At 43.9% G+C, this 18,646-nt stretch overlaps 1 protein-coding gene across 3 annotated transcripts in view; it reads right to left on the reverse strand.

Annotated features, from left to right (window-relative positions):
- Positions 1 to 18,646, reverse strand: part of LOC147010921 (aldehyde dehydrogenase family 3 member B1-like) — a 29,128-nt gene that overhangs the window by 5,706 nt on the left and 4,776 nt on the right. The window contains exons 2-11 of one of the 3 annotated variants that reach the window (XM_085860571.1): positions 17,512 to 17,618; positions 15,355 to 15,419; positions 12,950 to 13,126; positions 11,822 to 11,932; positions 8,036 to 8,156; positions 6,822 to 6,907; positions 6,597 to 6,678; positions 5,924 to 6,310; positions 1,894 to 2,057; positions 1,098 to 1,197 (exon numbers count right to left, since the gene is read on the reverse strand). In XM_085860571.1, coding sequence (XP_085716697.1) covers positions 1,098 to 1,197; positions 1,894 to 2,057; positions 5,924 to 6,310; positions 6,597 to 6,678; positions 6,822 to 6,907; positions 8,036 to 8,156; positions 11,822 to 11,932; positions 12,950 to 13,105 — 1,207 coding nt within the window. In that variant the 5' untranslated portion in view covers positions 13,106 to 13,126; positions 15,355 to 15,419; positions 17,512 to 17,618. The remainder of the gene's footprint in view (positions 1 to 1,097; positions 1,198 to 1,893; positions 2,058 to 5,923; positions 6,311 to 6,596; positions 6,679 to 6,821; positions 6,908 to 8,035; positions 8,157 to 11,821; positions 11,933 to 12,949; positions 13,127 to 15,354; positions 15,420 to 17,511; positions 17,619 to 18,646) is intronic. The other 2 variants (XM_085860572.1, XM_085860573.1) reach the window with 2 other exon arrangements.

Genomic DNA, 18,646 nt, shown 5'->3' on the forward strand with positions numbered 1-18,646 from the left:
TCTCGGGTGTTTGTTGGGCCATATCTCGGACACTACATGGAATTTTGAGCTATAACTTGGCAAACCTTACTCATATATGTTAAGGGAGCTTTGAGAATTTTTTTCAGAAAAATCTGAGGGGATCACCGCAACCCCCGACTGAAATGACACGGAATGACCCTTTTTCCTATTCGTTCATTCCCTTGCCTGATGCCCCACTCTTGCTGTGTTTCCTTTTTCACTTCTGTCGCCTCGTTCATTCTATGAGCCTCGCTTTTGGAGAAAAATAATTATATCATGTGTTACGCAACATCAATACAGATGGAAAAAAAAACAGATCAACAGTTCCTCTGGGTGTACTCTATGATGCAGCACCACACCAGAATGGAAATTCTAGTCAGATTCTTCTCTATCATGGAACAAACACTGTGGAAAATCCTCTTTATCTACTTGCAGATGACTCCACCCTCTGCCATGACATCCTTCACACAGGCAGGCTGCAGGCTGCAGCCTCTTCCCTCTCTTCAGAACTTGACAAAATCACAAACTGGTCAAACACTTGAAATATGTGTTTCAATTCTTACAAATCTCACACTCACTCTATCTCTCTCCAAAAGGACCATCTGGCAAATCGACCTGTCTAATTTCTTAACAATCCTCTTGAGGAAGTTCAGTTCAAACTCCTGGGTCTCACTATCAACCATTATCTTTGTTGGGCAAACCACATTTCAAAGTTGGCTGCTTCACATTTTGATCAGCTTGACACTGTGGAAACCGAAGTGTTCAAAGATCATTGGAATTTCCCGTGATGAAGCTGAATCTCGGTGGTCTCTGTCTTCTCCCACCTCCTTTCTGGTCTTGCACTCTCTGCTCTTTCGATGCTTTGGCCTGCTCTCCCCCCCCCCTCAATTTTTTTCTATTCGGGAGCTATCGAGCAAGCGGTCTGTTGCCTATACACTACCCAAATAAAGGGATAGCAATTTCACTCATGACAGGCAGATCAAATCTACTGTGTAATATTTACTGCACACTTAGTTCATTGTTCCCCATTAAGTTCTGGACTAATCAGCACACCAATGAAAGTTTGCAAAGACCACTGTAATGGAGTAAAAACCTACCAACACCACCAAAAGGTAAGGTGATGAGTGAGGTCTGCATAATACAATCATTCCCGCAAAATGTTCCGCTGGATGTTTCCCTGAGTAATGTGTTCATCACCTGGAAAAGAAAAGAAAAACAGGACGCGAGCAGCTTTTCTGCAACCATGAGGAGCGGCGCCGCGTAACTCCAAAAGGCTACAAAAAATACTGTGACTGTCTGGTCATCTCAACAAGATGGCACCACATCCATGACCTGCTTATTGTGTGTTTCACTGCGATTGCTTTCATCGATGCCTTTGCTTACTGCAGCAAATTAGAGCCGGTAGTTCCGAGCAAGGAGAAACGTTTTCTACACATCAACCAGATTTAGTGGCATAATGGTTAGAGCGTCCGCTCTGAGTCTGGGAGATCGGGATTTTGATCCTGAGCCTGGCCGAGTCATTCCAAAGACTTCAAAAATGGCACGTACTGCTTCCTTGCTTGACAATAAGCATTTAAAAAGGATAGAGTGCACACAAGTAGCCATATGTTGGCAATCACTGTGCAGGATTGATGAGCCTCATGGCTTCCTCCTATATTGAAGTTCCTTGCAAGGGAACTTGTATTATATTATCGATAAAATTCAGGAACAGACATTGTAGCAAGAAGCAATTCCTTTAAGGTAACCAATCACTCGACTTGCCAAGGTCAAGAATTACTCATGAAATTCCCCCCAAGAATTCAAGTAATTTTGATGCCACGGGCCAAATCAAAACAATTTTAAATCTCGTTTTGGGTTGACAACTCCTTGCGTACACGTTACAATCACACTGACCTGCCTGTCTTTGGTGAATGCATAGAGTGCAAGCGGCTTTTGGCCACGGTTGATAAATTTAATGGCGTAGTCCAAGTCTGGCACGGTCATGATCGGAAGAATTGGGCCAAAAATTTCCTCCTGCATGGCTGGATCTTGCTCCTCAGCCAAGAGCACAGTCGGGGCTGCAAGGACGGTTCCACACGGGACAAGTTTCAATAAAGGGCATGAAATTGTCAGTAAAATATATTGATCATTCAGGACAAGGGACTTTGCAAAGGGAATCGGTTTACTTGTCATTAAAACATGCTTTGTTGAAAATTATGCAAACAAGTACCAAGTAAATTAAATGTAGCAATCAGGAACTTTTATGGGCTGGCAAGGTTGTGTAGAGGTCGCACACTCGCCTCAGAGCCGTCTAGTCTGGGTTCAAGTCTCGAGCGAGCTATAAACTGTCATCCTGGTGTTTTGCAGGCAGGACAAGGTGTGAACATGTGCGCCGTACATCAGAAGGACCCATCTACCAGTAATAATCGTCGGTGGATGTTAAAGATCCCAAGGTATCCTCCATGATGAGTAGGCCAATTTTCACTGCCATCCTGGACATAGTATTAATTCCTGCCGCCTTCAGTCGAATGTTCAGCATGGCCAGTCAATTCGTTACTCCTTGGGCTAAAAAGCTTCCCTGGCCACCCCCACAAGAGGTTGGGAATAATTGGGACCCTTAAAGAAGTAGGGGGTAGAGAGAGAAAGACAATCACGACTTGAAATTTCAATTGATTGCCCCATACAGATTCGACTGGAAAAAGGATTCACGCTCGCAGCTTTGAAACGCAGCTTTCCGTCGGTGTTGGAAACCTAAAGAGTAAGCCAAGTCAATGACCTCTGACACCGCACTTAGAGTCTAAACAAAGTGCACATTACATGAAAAAGTGATTGTTTTCCAGTGCAGGGTATAATTTATAGATTGTGTGATATACGAGGTCCGTCTAAAAAGTAATGGGACTGACTTCACAGAAATTTTATTACAAAAAATATATTGAAATCACAGCTTGTCCCCTTCAAAATAGTTTCCCTCCAGTCTCACACACTTATCCATCCTCTTCTTCCACCCTTTGATGCACCCCAGAAGGCTTCTTCTGGAATCCTCCGGAGCTCCGTCGTCACGGCCCTTTTGTTGGCCTCCACATCAGGAAATCGGGTCCCCTCGATCACCCCCTTGAGCTTGGGGCATAGGAACAAATCACAAGGGGCCAAGTCTGGTGAATACGGGGGTTGGTCCAGAGTTGGCACGTTCCTCTCTGTCAAGAAACTGTCGGATGCTCAGGGCACTGTGAGCAAGGGCATTGTCATGGTGGAGCACCCAGGCGTTGTTCTCCCACAGATCCCTCCTCTTGTCCCGGACTGATCTCATGAGGCGCCAGAGGATCTCCTTGTACACGTGCTGATTCACTGTTTGACCCTGTGGTAGAAACTCGAAGTGGACGATGCCCTTGATGTCAAAAAAACGTGATGAGCATCACCTTGACTTTCGACTTCGACATCCTTGCTTTCTTTGGTCTTGGTGATGCCGGACTTTTCCAATTACGACTCTGCCGTTTGGTCTCGGGATCGTATTCGAATATCCACGATTCATTGCCAGTAATGACTCTCTGCAGCAGGTCTGGATCGTCCTAGAGGCGCTCGATGATGTCTTGACAGACAGTGACTCTTTGCTGTTTCTGATCCTCGGACAACAGCTTGGGGACCATCTTTGCACATTTCGAGATTTTCAGTGATGATGCTCCAGACAGTGTCCTTGTTGATGGAAAGTTCCTCAGCAATCATCCGTACCACGAGTCGACGATCTGCACGCATCATCTGCTTCACACGCTCTATGTTGTCCACCATTCTGCTCATTGAAGGTCTTCTAGACTGTGGATCGTCTTCAACCTCCTCCCGTCCCTCTTTGAACCTCTTGTGCCATTCAAATGCACTTGTACGTGACATCATTTCTTCCCCGTACACTTGCTGCAGCATTGCGAAGGATTCGGAAGGTGTTTTGCCAAGCTTGGCAAGAAACTTCAGATTGACTCTCTGCTCACGACGCATAGTGTGACGACTCAGACTAGACAATGTGCAAAGCACGACCTGTAAAAATTCACACAATGAGCGCAGTTAACCATCACCAATCATATAGATTGCTGGAATGTTGCGAAAGACTGTGATGCAACCCGTCCATTCAAGTTGTGTAAGTGGAGCACACAGCAGGCTCAGTCCCGTTACTTTTTAGAAGGACCTCGTGTTCACATCCTGTCATAATATCCAGGTCTGTAAGATACAAAATTAAATTAATTTACTTCGCATTGTTGTGATTTCAGGCTTCATAAGTCAATTGCGCTGACGATACCCAGAGTACGTTCTTGTTACCAACGTCACTGCTTTGTTTGTTGTGCCTTCAGAGTTTATCATAAATCTTCAGTATTGTTTGTACCTCTGTTGAACACTGCAGATACTGGTAAAGTGACGTGTATCAGTATGGTGCTGTTTTATCAAGAGAGCTTTTACATTTTATTACTCGTATCGTCGTGTTGAACATCCAATTCAAATTTAAACAAGGCGAATGATGCTGCAATCAATTGTGCTTTAATCTGGAGGGAGATTCGGAGTTTATAATTTTCCAGACCACAGCGATGGATGATGTCATTGCTCACTTGACAAGATGTATGAAGCGGAAATATCTCGGTGATGTTTTCTTAAGAGTGATCTCCAGCTCATGGAAAAGCGTGCAGGACATGGACGTGAGGAGACAATCCTAACATCACAAGATGTGATGTGCTCAGATGTGAATGCCAAACAGACCAACAGATATCACAAGGTCGGGGTTTGCCTGTTTGCAATTCCCATCTGAGCACATAGCATTTGTTATGGCCCGAGAGGTACGCACACTCGCCTCTGAGCTATCTCATCTGTGTTTGAATCTCGACCCAGCTACAAACCGTCATCCCGGTGTTTCACAGGCAGGGCGAGGCATCGATGTGTGTGCCGTCCTTCGGATGGACGCTCAACTGGGCGACTCGTCTGCCAGCATTCGTTGGTGGATGTTAAAGACCCCACGGTGTCCTTTGAGAAGAGTCGGCGAGCTATCATTGGCACCCGGAACAAATTACAAATTCCTGCTCTGGTTGAGGATTGTTTCAACAGCATCTTGTAATAGCGTAATCAACGTAGAGCAGTGATTGGGAGGAGGGTTGGAGAGGGGAAAGCAAAATGTGAAAAATAAAAATAAAGATGAATGAAATTTCGATTGTCTGTTCGCTGTTCCCATCTCAGCACTTTTCTCATGAAGTTGGGGTCACTCGGTCTCAAATCCCATATTCTGTGTTGATTACCTCTGCCAGCGAATGTGAATGGAGGCTATGTTTTCACCCCCGTTTGTCTGTTTGTGTGTCTGTGAGCAGGAAGGATATCTCACAACGTTGCGGACGAATCAGGACAAAACTATGTAGATGAGTTGGTCAGGTGACAAGAACAAGACGATTCAATTTTGGTTCAGACCCAACTTATCAGTGGGACACAAAATATAAACTGTTCAGCCTGGCGGAGGTATGTTCTCTCCCCAAGTGTCGTTCTGGCACACCGTCCTTAAATATCTTTATAATCAATGTGAATTATCGACTTTGGGGGCATCGACATATTATGTCTGGAAAAGGAGGAAGGACACAAAATGAGAAAAATAAAATTGATAACAGGAGGGCAAACTGGGTTTGCCTGTACACTTGTATCTCCTCGTGTCCTCGTCCTATGTGATACATGTAAAGTTATTCTGTGAGTCTTGGATCACTCTTATAATAAGAGTAAATCAGAGGAGAGAAGCAAGAGGTGATTGCATAATATCTGCAATTTATGAGTATGTAATATGTAGATGACTTATTTGGCGAATACGCAATTTAGTGAAACACACATAATTGAAGATCACCACTGGGCAATCAACATTAAGGTTGTTGAAAAAGTGTGAGCACCACAACCCTTATGCCTTGAGCAACAACAATAAACAGCCATTGTTACGTACCAATGTATTTGTCTTCGGCATCACAACGCCCTCCGACAGCTACTGTGCCCCGAGACAAGAGCCTCTCGAGCCGTGCAAAATGGCACTCATTGATGATACGCCCATAGTCGGGAGACTTCTGTGGATCCTCCCCGAAGTAGTCCCGTACAGATTCTTTCAAAGCCTGCACCAGCTCCTTGCACACGTTATCTGTGCAGAGAACGAAGTCAGGCGCGATGCACGTCTGCCCCGCATTGAGGAAACGTCCCCAGGCGATACGTCGAGCTGCCGCACGCAAGTCACAGTTTTGGTCTACGAAGCAGGGGTTCTTCCCTCCGAGCTCCAGTGTTATCGGGGTCAAGTGCTCGGCTGCGGCTTGCATCACCAGTTTACCGACGGTGCTGCCACCTATAAGAGTCACCCAAACACGTGCATACACATACAAAGGTGTGACGATGGTGGAGTAGTGACAATATGGACTGGTATCTGAGAGGTTTCGAGTTCAATTCCAGGTGACGGCAACAGTATGAGGGATTTGGATTTAAAACTACTCAAAATTGAGCAAATAGTGGGAGAATTACCATTGTTGAGCACAAATGCAGCCGGTCATTAGTCGGTTTTGAGGAGAAGGTAAAATGATCCACCCACCTCACTAAGATGAGCCTCAAGTCTGTATACCAAAACAAGTTCGTACCTGTGTAGAAAATGTAGTCAAAGTTGTTCTTTAACAATTCTGACGTGTCCTTTGCACCGCCGCATACAACACCATAGCAGTCCTAATAAGGGGCAGCAAATACACAAAAATAAATGACGAGTTCCTTTAGTCGGTCAAGACCATGGTATCGGTAGTTAGACACTCATTCACCAGTAAAGGATATCAATATCGGATACATAGCTCCAAGTTAACAACTAGGCTTACTTGATCGAGGTACTGAGGAATCAGTGTGGAAATAAGTTCCGATGTTGCTGTGCTCAAATCAGATGGTTTTATGACAACGCAGTTTCCTGTAACAGAATAAGTATCAACAACAATGTAAATGGATTTGTAAGTCACCATATTCCTTCTGTAGATACAGTCGATAAAAATATGCAATCCTCGCATCGGTTGATCATCCATCACCTAAAATATCCCAGGCAGTCCATCCTGCAGGTGTGTTCGAAGGATTTAACTATATATATATATATATATATATATATATATATATATATCTATATATCTATAACGCATTGGTCATTTCAAATCATATACAGGTTCGAGCTTTGATACATCAAGACAGAGGTGTCTGAACACATTCATCGAAGATCCTCATCCATCAGCGATCATGCCGTGTACAAACAATTGTATAATATAACAATGTGCACTGCAGTAGTTTGAGTTTTAATGACGGAGGATCAAGCACAGCCTCGCCTTCAATTTTCCGCAGCGACTGTGGCTAGCGGAAGAGTTTGTACTCGTGCATGAAGAATAGAGACAGCAGGATTGGTAATACAATTTTCTTTTACAGATATTACAGTGTTCAGGCTCATGGAGGAGCTAGAACACAGAAATGATCAGGATGTAACAGAACAAAAAGAACAGCAGAAAGAAAGGGAGTGTGGGGGACACTCCAAGCGACATATAAAGGAGACTTGGAGAAACTAGAACGGCACTCGGTAGAGCGGCATTCGTCCGAATCCGTCCATAACTTGTTGAGATGTCGTGCAAAATATCGTTTTTGGCACTATCTCTCAATGATGAAAAATCACTTTAAAATTCCAGTAGCCGGATCCGGATCTTCACCAAAATCGAATTGATTTGTCCTCGTCGCACACTCAACCTGTCCACCGAGTTTCATCTGAATCAGTCATTAACTTTTTGAGATATCATGCTCATGAACAGAAAAGATCATGGATGTGGATGGAAGGGGAAAAGGGGGGGGGGGTCCTGAGGTGGTGGTGAACAGCTGTTTTGAGGCCCTGGAGGGAAGAACGATATTGAAGAGAATGTGGAAGTTGGTTCCATAGGCAGAAGGAAAAAAAAAAAAGAGGAATGAATGAGTGGAGCTGAATTTATCATATGGGAGTTCAAGCTGAACTTTAATGAGCTACAATCATTGTGTAAATAAATTAAATTAAAATTGGACACTCTCTTACCTGCAGCAATTGCTCCAACCAAGGGAACGAGTGTCAGATGTAAAGGGTAATTCCAAGCTCCTATAATGAGTACGACACCGAAAGGCTCTCTCTGCACAAAGCATTCATCCATCTTGCTCAACTGTGGAAGGACATCATTTACATATGACTATTAAGGTAAATAATGCAAGGCGCGGTATGAAAAAGCACGAATACTCTCATTACAAGGCCACCGACCCACAGAGAGTTGCATGAAAGTTGAAGAGTCTTTAAACCATACTGGAGTGAGATGGCAGACCATGTGGACTGTGTAACTTACTCTCTCCATTGTTTATTATTTTTCTCAGTCACTCAATTTGTTACAAACCAACCCAGTGTGATTAAGGGAGCAGAAATGTTCCCGGAAGGGATCATGACGGTTGCCCTTCGACAACCGTTGATATTACCAGGAAACACGAATCTGTTTAACCACACTCTGAGATAACAAGCAGTGTAACCTAATGTCGAGGAATATCCAAGAAGACCAGAGCACTGGCTACCCGTAGTCTCGGAAGGAAATTTGAGTTTGGCAATAACTTGCCCACTCTTCACGTATTCAAGATCTTTAATGTACATATTATTTTCAATCTTTACATTAGTTTTTACCTCTGCCACTAAAGGTGGAAGGTTATTTTTTTTCATCTGTCTGTTTGTTTGTTTCTTGGCGAAAAAATTTTTTCGCTAAGTATGTTGGTCTGTAGCATTTGTCTGTTTGTCTGTCTGTCATAAGATTTTTGGCCACAGTTTTCAAGCAATCGTTCTGAATTTTTTTTTTGTGGATGTAGGTGACCGGCCAAGGACAGCAACGCTTAATTTTAGTGAAGATCCGAATCGGAATCCAGAATTGAGAATGTTTAAAGTGATTCTTCACTATGACAGAGATCGGGCCAAAAAATGATACAGAGCACAACATCTCAAAAAGTTACGGATGGATTCCGGTAAAAAAAACAAAAAAAAAAACTTGATGAACAGGTTGGGTGTGTGACGAGGACTAATTGGTTCAATTGTGGTGAAGATCCGAATCCAGATCCGGATGTGAGAATTATTTAATTTTTCAGTGATTCTTCCATCCATCCATCCATTAGGACCATACTCTGTGCAGAGCGTTGGTGCCGCCGAAGCAGTCTCCTTGGCTATTGAGAACAATCCTGGACGGGTCGCCACTCCGACACAGTATACCAGCATGCTGGCACTCATTTTGCCGACCTCGGAAGGATAACAGGCAGAGTCAACCCCACCTGGTGTTAATTCAACAGCTGATCGGGATTTGAACTCAGGACCCTAGGATCCCAAGCCCACTACCCTAACCATTAAGCCAACACCAGGCATAGTGATTCTTCACCATTGAAAGATGAAGGCAAAATGATATTTATGGCATATCTCAAAAATGTATTGGCCCTGAAATGTTCTTCTGGATCACATGGTGGAGGTATTCGCTCCACTGAGTGCCCCTCGAGTTACCCTCGCCGAAGGAGGGGGTATTACGTTTGTGTCCGTTTGGTTGTCTGTCTGCCTGTCTGTTTGTCGGTTTGACAAGCAACCGCTTGTCGGATTGAGACGAAATTTTCACCATTGGTGCGACTACTCATGTAGAATGTTTCAATCATAATTATGATGTCAAAGGTCACGTGGCGTGGCAGCCATATTGGAAAACGGAAAAATTTTTGGACCTCTGTATCTGAAAAAATTGAAACTTGACACACGGCAAGTACTCCTTATGGGGAATAAGTGTGATTTTTTGATTATGTCATAGGTGCCTTCGTTATGACATCATAATTGCAGATGCAGAACGTCATATCTGATCAGTATGAAACTTTTTGAGTGTCATCTAGGGATAAAATAGGAAAACAGAAGAAAAAAAAATGATGACGTCATCTGTCACGTGATTCGGCAGCCATATTGTTGTTGTTTTTTTAACCTTCAAAAATCTTCTTCTCTGAAGTGGCTGAACAGATCGAGGCAAAACTTTACAGGTATGACCGCCTGTCCACGAGGAACAAAAGGTTCACACATATGACATCGTAGCTCACATGGTTTGGCGGCCCTATTGGATTTACCCGAAAATCTATAAAAAAAATCTTCTTCTCCAGAATGGCTGGACAAATTGAGGGGAAACTTCACAAAAATGTTCCCCAAGCCGTGGCTGTACAATGTTTGTTTTGGAATAATTGATAGGTCACATGGTTTGGCAGCCATATTGGATTAAAGAAAATATTAAATAATGTTTTCTTTGGAACCGCTCAATCAATTGAAGTGAAACTTCATATTTAAGATCTAGTCATGATGGGGAATACATGTTTTAAATTTCAACTTGATTGGACGAATGGTGTGGCAGCCAGAATTATTTGATTTTTTGATATGGGTTCATTTTGGGAGTTTTTTTGTTTGTTTGTTTTTTTTAATTTTTGAAAAAGGCTCACTTGGCTGTGCCTGGGTAGGTTTGAGGATAGAGGAGTCACAGTTGAAATGCTAATCCAATGTAGGACCGTACCCATTTGGTCTTCCATTTTATTTGAATTGAATTTATTTTAATCCCATTCTGAATTCAAATGAATGATAATAAAAAAACGTCATGGGTCAGGGTCAAATTTCCCTTCAAAGCGGGGTTGCATCAAAGCGGGACGTCTTGGTACCCAGTCATCACTGCCAGCAGTTATAAAGTGGCAGTTCTAATTATGACTTTTATTAGTTAGATAACACACCAGTACACAAACGCCACACAAAATACACCACACAAAAACAGTCCTGGCGAGGGTCTGCAATCTCTGATAGCTCTTTTTCTTGTTATCTTTGTAAATGTGGAATTGACAACACAGTATTGAAAAGTAGGAATTCTCTATTTGTGTGTTCATTCAATCCTCGTCAAACTATTGGCCAATGTCGGCTAAACTCAGTATATATGCCTACTCAGGGATCCCTCTTGAAGTGGGGGGGAGGGGATGGGGAGGGAAAGGGAGTGGTGACCTCAGGAGTTCGGTTTTACCATCTGATGGGTGGACGGTATTCATGGCGATGGCTCAAACTGTCAAAGAAAGGCATGAGTGTAATGCACAGATGGAGAAATCGTCTCTCGAGTATCAAGGAGCTTAAATAACTTCAAACCGACGAAATACGTCAATGGATTGTCGAAAGTTGAAAGCATAATAATTGTGGTCAGGCACAGAGCCATCGGAAAGACAATTAGGTTTCAAAGCGATGCAAAAAATGGACATGGCATGCAACTTGTTTGTGGAACCTTTTTTGAGAATACCTCCACCATGATGTGTCCTTTAACAGACCATATATAAAAAACAGCCGTTTTTTGCAGCCATTTTTCCCTGCTGAGCAGCGGTTAGCTTTTGCGGGGCCCCACGCAATCATGGTTCCCTTCTTGAGGCGATGTTTTTATGACCAGATGCCCTTCCTGATGCCAACCCTGGTCGCCTCTTACGACACACAGGGATATGGTACACCTATTCTAACCGGGGCATACACCTGGACCAGTACACTGGTACTCAATTTGCCAACCTCAGAAGGATGACGGGCTGAGTCAACCCCCTGGTGTTAATTCAGTGGCCAACGGGACTCGAACTCAGGACCCCTAGGATCCCAAGCCAGCCACCCTAACCACGAAGCCAACACCAGGCTTTCAGACCATATGTATCCCTGATATATTTCCTACTTCATCCCAATCTCCGAAGCAACATCCAGGCAGGTTTGATTGTTGGTTTTTCAACAATCAAGTTTAAAATGAGGTTGGAAGAAGACATCACTGCACCAACGACTTACCATTTCTTTCTTTACGTTTTCTGGCTTCATCCAATCCTTCAGATTGTGCAGCGCGTACACAGTTTCATTCCTTATAATATTCACTTCTGTCACGAGGGTTTCGAACTTCGACTGTGAAAGCACGTCGTCACACAATCTACATTGAGTTTGCACAACTTGTCATTTTTAAAAATTATTTGTTGATACTTGACCGATATAATTAATCGCTCACAACTCTCCTGGTTATTCCTTGCTATGACTACAAAGATGTCCTCCAAAAGCTTAGGTCAAAGATCAGGAGCCTTCAAGGAGCATTGTGGGATCTCTGACATCCACAATCAATGATAGCAAATTAAACAACTCACTAAAGGTCACATCCCGAAGGACACCGATTGAAATTGGCCTCGCCAATGAAATCAAAGTAATTGGCCTCGCCCTGGTCAATTAAATCCTTTCCAATGCAGCACCCGACATTGTTGATGTTGATGAGAGTGTGGCTGTGCTGGTGATGCAGTGCCCCTTGCAGGTTAGATATACTGTAGATATTTGGATTTTTTTTTCATGGTGCCGGTGATAGCTCGCCGACTCTTCGCAAAGGACACCGTCGTATCTTTAACATCCACCGACTAATGCCGGCAGACTGGATGTCCAGTTTAACGTCCATCCGAGGGACGGCACACACATTGATGAAGCAGCCTGCCTGTGAAACACCGGGATGATAGTTTATAGCTGGGTCGGGATTTGAACCAAAGCGAGACGGCTCAGACCTGAGTTTGCATACCTCTCGGCTATCCTACCAGGCTGATATGAGCATCCCTGCAGACGATCATGACACCCATTGGTATTCAGGAAATCATATTCAACTCCAAGAATAAAACCAAGACTAGATGTCTCATAGGTAAGTATATGGCCAACCTCTGCACCATCATATCGGAATACAGGTAAGATATTTTCAAAAATCTACACAAATCTCTGTCTCAATAGTTATTATGATTTTATAAAAAAAAAAGAAAAGATGTGCATCGACATTCATTCACCTAATGAAACATATTACAAAGTGTCGCTCAATGCTGATGATATTTTCGGTTGAAAACAAAACTACAGGAGATGCTAAACTACATTTATCACAGAATAGGCATGAGCAATGACCTTGTGCAGGTCCTTGTGGAGAACTTCTGAAAACACATCTTCGTTGTCCTCGACCAGTTCGAGCAAGCGCTGCAGTTGTTGTTGTCGAAAAGCAAAGGGTTTCGTCTTTCCTGAGAAAAAACCTTCTCGGACCCTCTCAACGACCTCCATCTCCATGGCTGGCTCACGACTCAGACCCTGTGAACACACGGAACAACATCAAATGCATTTCTCATCGTCCCGATATGCCAATCATCGTGTTCTTCCCACCATTCACCTTACGTTTCTCTTTCGTGCTTTCACTCCGACTCGTTTACTCGATCCCTCCAGCATTCACTCGTGGACGTTAAACGTATTTGTAATTTGGTCATGGTGATGGCGATAGCTCGCCGACTCTTTGCGAAGGACACCATATGTTCTTTAACGTCCACTAACTCAATATGACGCCCAGTTTAACGTCCATCCGAGGGAGGGAACAACTTTGATGAATCACCATGCCTGTGAAACACCAGGATGACAGTTGAAAGCTGGGTCAGGATTCGAACCCAGGATGGACGACTTAGAGGCGAGTGTGTTTTCCTCTAGGTCTAGGCCATCCTGTCAGCCATCAGTGAGCTGTGGAATCCAGGACTGTGTAGATCCAGGACTTGCGGAAAGTGATTGAGGACATCGACCTTGGAACTATCATGGATAGGGAAATGAGCTTCCATAAGCATGTGGCAGTTCAGGTTAACAAGGCCAACCAAACACTTGGGCAAATCAAACGATCCTTTGTGAGTCTGGATGAAGAAACCCTCCCTGTGATGTTCAACGCACTGGTACGACCATTGTTGGAGTACGACAATACTGCCTGGCACGCGAGATTCCTCATGGACATCGATGAAGTTGAGAAGGTCCAGAGACGAGCCACAAGGATGATTCCCACCCTCGGTGAACTCTCCTATCCAGAGAGACTCTGGCGTTTCAATATGTTTTCGCTTTTCTACCACCGCCGCCGCCATAGTGATATGATCCCAATGTTTAAGGTGCAACACGGAATCAACCGTATTCGACCGCAACGTTTCTTCACTCCAGATCAATACCCTTCAACATGGGGCCACTCCCTTAAACTCTTTGTGCCGAGGTGTAAGTTAGACGAGAGGAAAATCTTCTTCAGAGGGTAGTCAAAAACTGGAACCGTCTTCCCTGAAATGTTGTGGATGCTCATTCTGTTGAAGCTTTCAAACAGGGTCTCGACAATGTTTGGTGGGATGAGCATTTCCACTTGCGCTGACCGTCACTCAATCATGAGCACTACATCCTGCAACAACCATCAAATTAATCAAGTACATTCCATAATGCAGACCGGAAGATCTACAGGACTACCTTCACTTCTGTAGACATGATGATGACGATGACGATGACGATGACGATGATGATGATATGCCAACCTCTCAGGCTCAGAGTGGACAGGTGAACCATTATCCCACTGAGTCTGATATGTTGTAAGTGACTGCCAATGAGTTGCAAGTTCAAATTTAACTCAAGGTAGTCTAATGAGAGATTTGGAGGCCAACATTTAAAACCCAAGCTACTTTCATCCTTACTACAATTCATGGACTGGTGTTTGTTTGTTTGTCACAGTACTCCTACAGTTCTGGGCTCATTACATCTAGACTTGCTACATCGGATCAGCATGACCGCAATAAATGTACAGGGGTGTTTCTATCTTTGCCGTTGGTCTTTGGGGAGGGGGAATGCAAATTCTCCATGTAAATGTGTATCGTGTCGCGCCGCCCCAGATGGAGAAGGGTATCTCCACCATTTACAGTACTGTATTCCTGTCCCCACGTTTTCCAGTGCAAGTGAGTTGTTTTGAATTATAAGCAAGAGGTATGTTTTTGCTTCTTGCACGTAACTTGGGTTATTATTTTTTTTTTAATTTCGAGAGCGATTGAGGCAGCTGTCGGTTGCCTTTACACTGTCTAAATAAAGGTATGTGTCAGAAGAAGGTATTGCATGCTTGGAACAAGATCGCCATAGGGTGGGTACTCTGCTAGTGAGTTATGATGTCTCTAATATTGTTGATTCCAAACTCAGCTGGTTCATGACTGACTTTCAGGAAGGGGGACACTCACCTCTAAGCTGTCTAGCCTGGGTTTAAATCCACACCCAGCTGTGAACTGTCATCCTGGTGTTTCACAGGGAGGATGAATATAATCAATGTGTGTGCCGTCCCACAGATGGACGTTAAACTGGTGTCTCACCTGCCAGCATTAGTTAGTGGATGATACAGATCCCACGGTGTCCTTCGCGAAAGGATGCGAGCTATCGCCGGTACCATGAACAAATTCCAAATTCCTGCCCGAACCACCAGAAGGCACTGCATCAATGGCACATCCGGGCCCTCAGCTAATGAGGCTACCCCGCAGCCTTGTGATACATACCAAAGAAGAAGAAGAAGAAGAAGAATCTATACAAGTCCCACTGCAGGATTTCAGCTTGTCATGCTCTGTCATATCCACACAACATTGTCAACATGTTTCACACATCACATGTACATCTCATTAAAAGTTACACAGTTTTAAATGCTTTAACCTTTGTATCGTCCTGTGATTACGAGACTGGCATCATCAGAAAGATCAACTCATAAAAGTTATATAATCAGGTTTAGTTAGAAAATGTCTTATAAGGATAACAGCACAATTAGTATTATGATATTATATTCACTGAATTGCAACGACATGGTGACCAGTATATCTGGATTCCATGATGTGGCCAAAATATGGGACCTTTTAGGCTCACGTGATCACCGACATGGAAACAGAGAGGACGAGCAGCTGAATGTGCCATGAAACACGACGTGCTGGCACAACATTATAATTCCACTATTCCGGTCCGAAGTAGCAAACTGTTATTATCTTAAACTCGAACTCCCGGCTCCCTACTGGAGAGTGATGCAACTTCCCTCTGGCAGCAGTCAGTAAATAATTTGCACTATGCCACGTGTACAGTGTAAAATTGCAAGTCATCTGCATTCTCCACAGCTGACTTTTGCAAGAACGTGTGAGGACCGGTGTGGGACCATTGAGGAATAGCACCGGGAGAGTGGTTAGTGAGGAAAGTGAGATGGCAGGCTTATTAAACAGGTATTTTGCTTCAACATTTACACAAGAACACTCAGGAGAATTTCCAATAGCTGAGAGTATCTATCGAGGAGGTGAAGAAGGGCTTTTACCGAAGATCCAGGTTGGAGTGGAGGAAGTAAAGGAACAGCTCGGAAATGTAAGAGTAGATAAGGTTCCGGGGCCAGATAATATGCACCCGAGAGTATTGAGGGAAATGGCTGAGCAGGTAAGCGAGATGTTAACGGATATTTTCAATAGCTCACTGGAGTCAGGACAGGTACCGGAGGATTGGAGAGTAGTAAATGGAACACCATGATTTAAGAAAGGATCCAGAGAAGAATTGGGAAACTATAGACCTGTTAGTTTGATTTCAGTTGTGGGGAAGGAGTAGGAGACATTAATTAAGGACCAGATGAGGAACAATTTAAACAAATACAAACTAAGCTGTTAGGGTTTACCCTAAGGGTTTAAACTGTTAGGGTTTAAACTAAGCTGTTAGGTAACAGCATGGATTTACCAAAGGTAGTTCCTGTTTAACAAATATTGTAGAGCTCTATGAAGCAGGGTCTGATTGGGTGGATGAGGGAAAGGCAGTAAACATAGTATATCTAGACTTTAAGAAGGCATTTGATAAGTTACTACATCGGAGGTTGTTAGCCAAAGTGAGGGCTTATGGAGTGGTTGGTCAGGTAGCTCATTGGATTGCAAACTGGCTTCATGATAGGAAGCAAAGAGTGGCTGTGAGTGGGAGGATGTCTTACTGGGAGGATTTAAGTAGTGGGGTACCTCAGGGATCAGGTACAAGGATCATTATTAGTCCCCTTCTGGCTTCACTTGAGGGGACTAAAGGATTGCTCTCGATCTGTCCATCCATCCCGTGTGTGGTTTTTCAGAATTTTTCCAATACCCTTTAACATATTCAACTGAAACTTCGTACATGGCTTTATCTTACTATATTTCACCGTCTGTCTGTCTGTCTGTCTGTTCCCAGGTACCGCAAAAACGGCTGAACCGATCGCAACCATTTTTTGGGGTGTGTAATTCTGGGACCCCTTGGAGTAAAATAGGCATAAAGATAATAACATGACCCCCCTCGACGGCACGTGCTTCTAGTTATTATAACTTACAGAAAAAAGTTCGAGATTCAGGGCGTTTCATCCATTTTTCACAAAGTTTTTTTTCCTTTTTTGGACTTACAAAATATCACATCTGTAAGGGACATTTATTACAAATCAATTCTCGCTCTTGTTCATCAGAATTCCATCAATGATTTGGATAGTGGGATGAAGAGTAAGCTTTTCATATTTCCATTTGACACAATGCTTGGAGGTAATGTACATAACAGAAGAGGGTGGTGATCAGATTGTGGAAAGGATTGATACCTGCATCGATTGGGCAAAAGATTGGCAGATTTAATTTAACCTGTACAAGTGTAAGGTGATGTGGATGGGTAAGAATAATGAAAATAGAGATTACAAGTTTAGCATATGAAAAGATGTCCGAGGCCTTCAGAATCCATGTCAATCCTTCATTGACCACACTGTGAACTCCCCTTTCTCCCGTTCGTCACCTCCGGTTGCCACCTGTACAAGAAAAGCCAAGATCAAACATATTAAGACACGAAAGGAAAAATGATACCATTACAGTACTCCCCCTCCTCATGCATTAATCAAACTAAAGGAACAAACAAGAGAATAGGTGTTACTTGTCCATGTAAAACACACAATAAAAGTCACAGCCAAGATAAGAAATGGTCGATAGCAAATTGTACTCATAAATATTGTGCCGGGAAGTGTACATGGCGCCCAAGGCGAGTTATATGCGATGGTAAGGGAACCGTTGTCGTAGGCATCAAACCACCGATCGGGGAAGGGGGAGAGGGTTGGCTCTGGTGCTGCATCAACAAAAGCTGGTTTCAAGCGATCTATGGAGACCACCTCCAGACCACCGTTAATATTAAGCATGAAGGTCTTCTTGGAGCATGGTAGAACCTTGTAAGGTCCGTCATACAGTTGCTGCAAGAGACTCCGGATAGCGTCATGCCACACGAATACGTGGGTACATGCAGAAAACTCCTGAAGATAAACACAGGCTGCATGCAGCCCCTGCGGAAACTCTCGTCTGTGTTCGATGAAGACCTGAAGAGCAAGGATACGGTCAATCGTTGACCTCTTTGGTGTAAACCCTGACTGCTCTGGACCTGGTGGTCAAGTAGATGGTGGAGAACCCTATCAAGAATTATCCGAGCAAAGACCTTGCCCGGCACTGAGAGCAGCGTTACCCCTCTCTGTAGTTTTTGCAGTCTTGGCGATCACCCTTCCCTTTCCAGGAGGGAAAACAAGGCCCCTTTTCCAATCAGTTGGGATGATGCCTGTGTTCCAGGCAGAGCACAGAACTGCATGCCACGACACAAGTGCAGCATTTCCACCAGCCTTGAGAAGTTCAGCATGGATGCCACAGATCCCTGGAGCTTTACCCCGTTTCAGCCAGTTCACCGCAGCCTGTGTTTCCACAAACGAAGGTGGACCACAGTTGATTGGAGGGTCAGCAATAGGGATTGTAACACCCCTGATATCCAACTCGACAGCTGGTGGGTCAGCCTGGTGCAACC

Source organism: Eptatretus burgeri, chromosome 16 (genome assembly GCF_056783735.1).
Source record: "Eptatretus burgeri isolate ZD-2024b chromosome 16, Ebu_testis_v1, whole genome shotgun sequence".
Taxonomy (NCBI): Eukaryota; Metazoa; Chordata; class Myxini; order Myxiniformes; family Myxinidae; genus Eptatretus; species Eptatretus burgeri.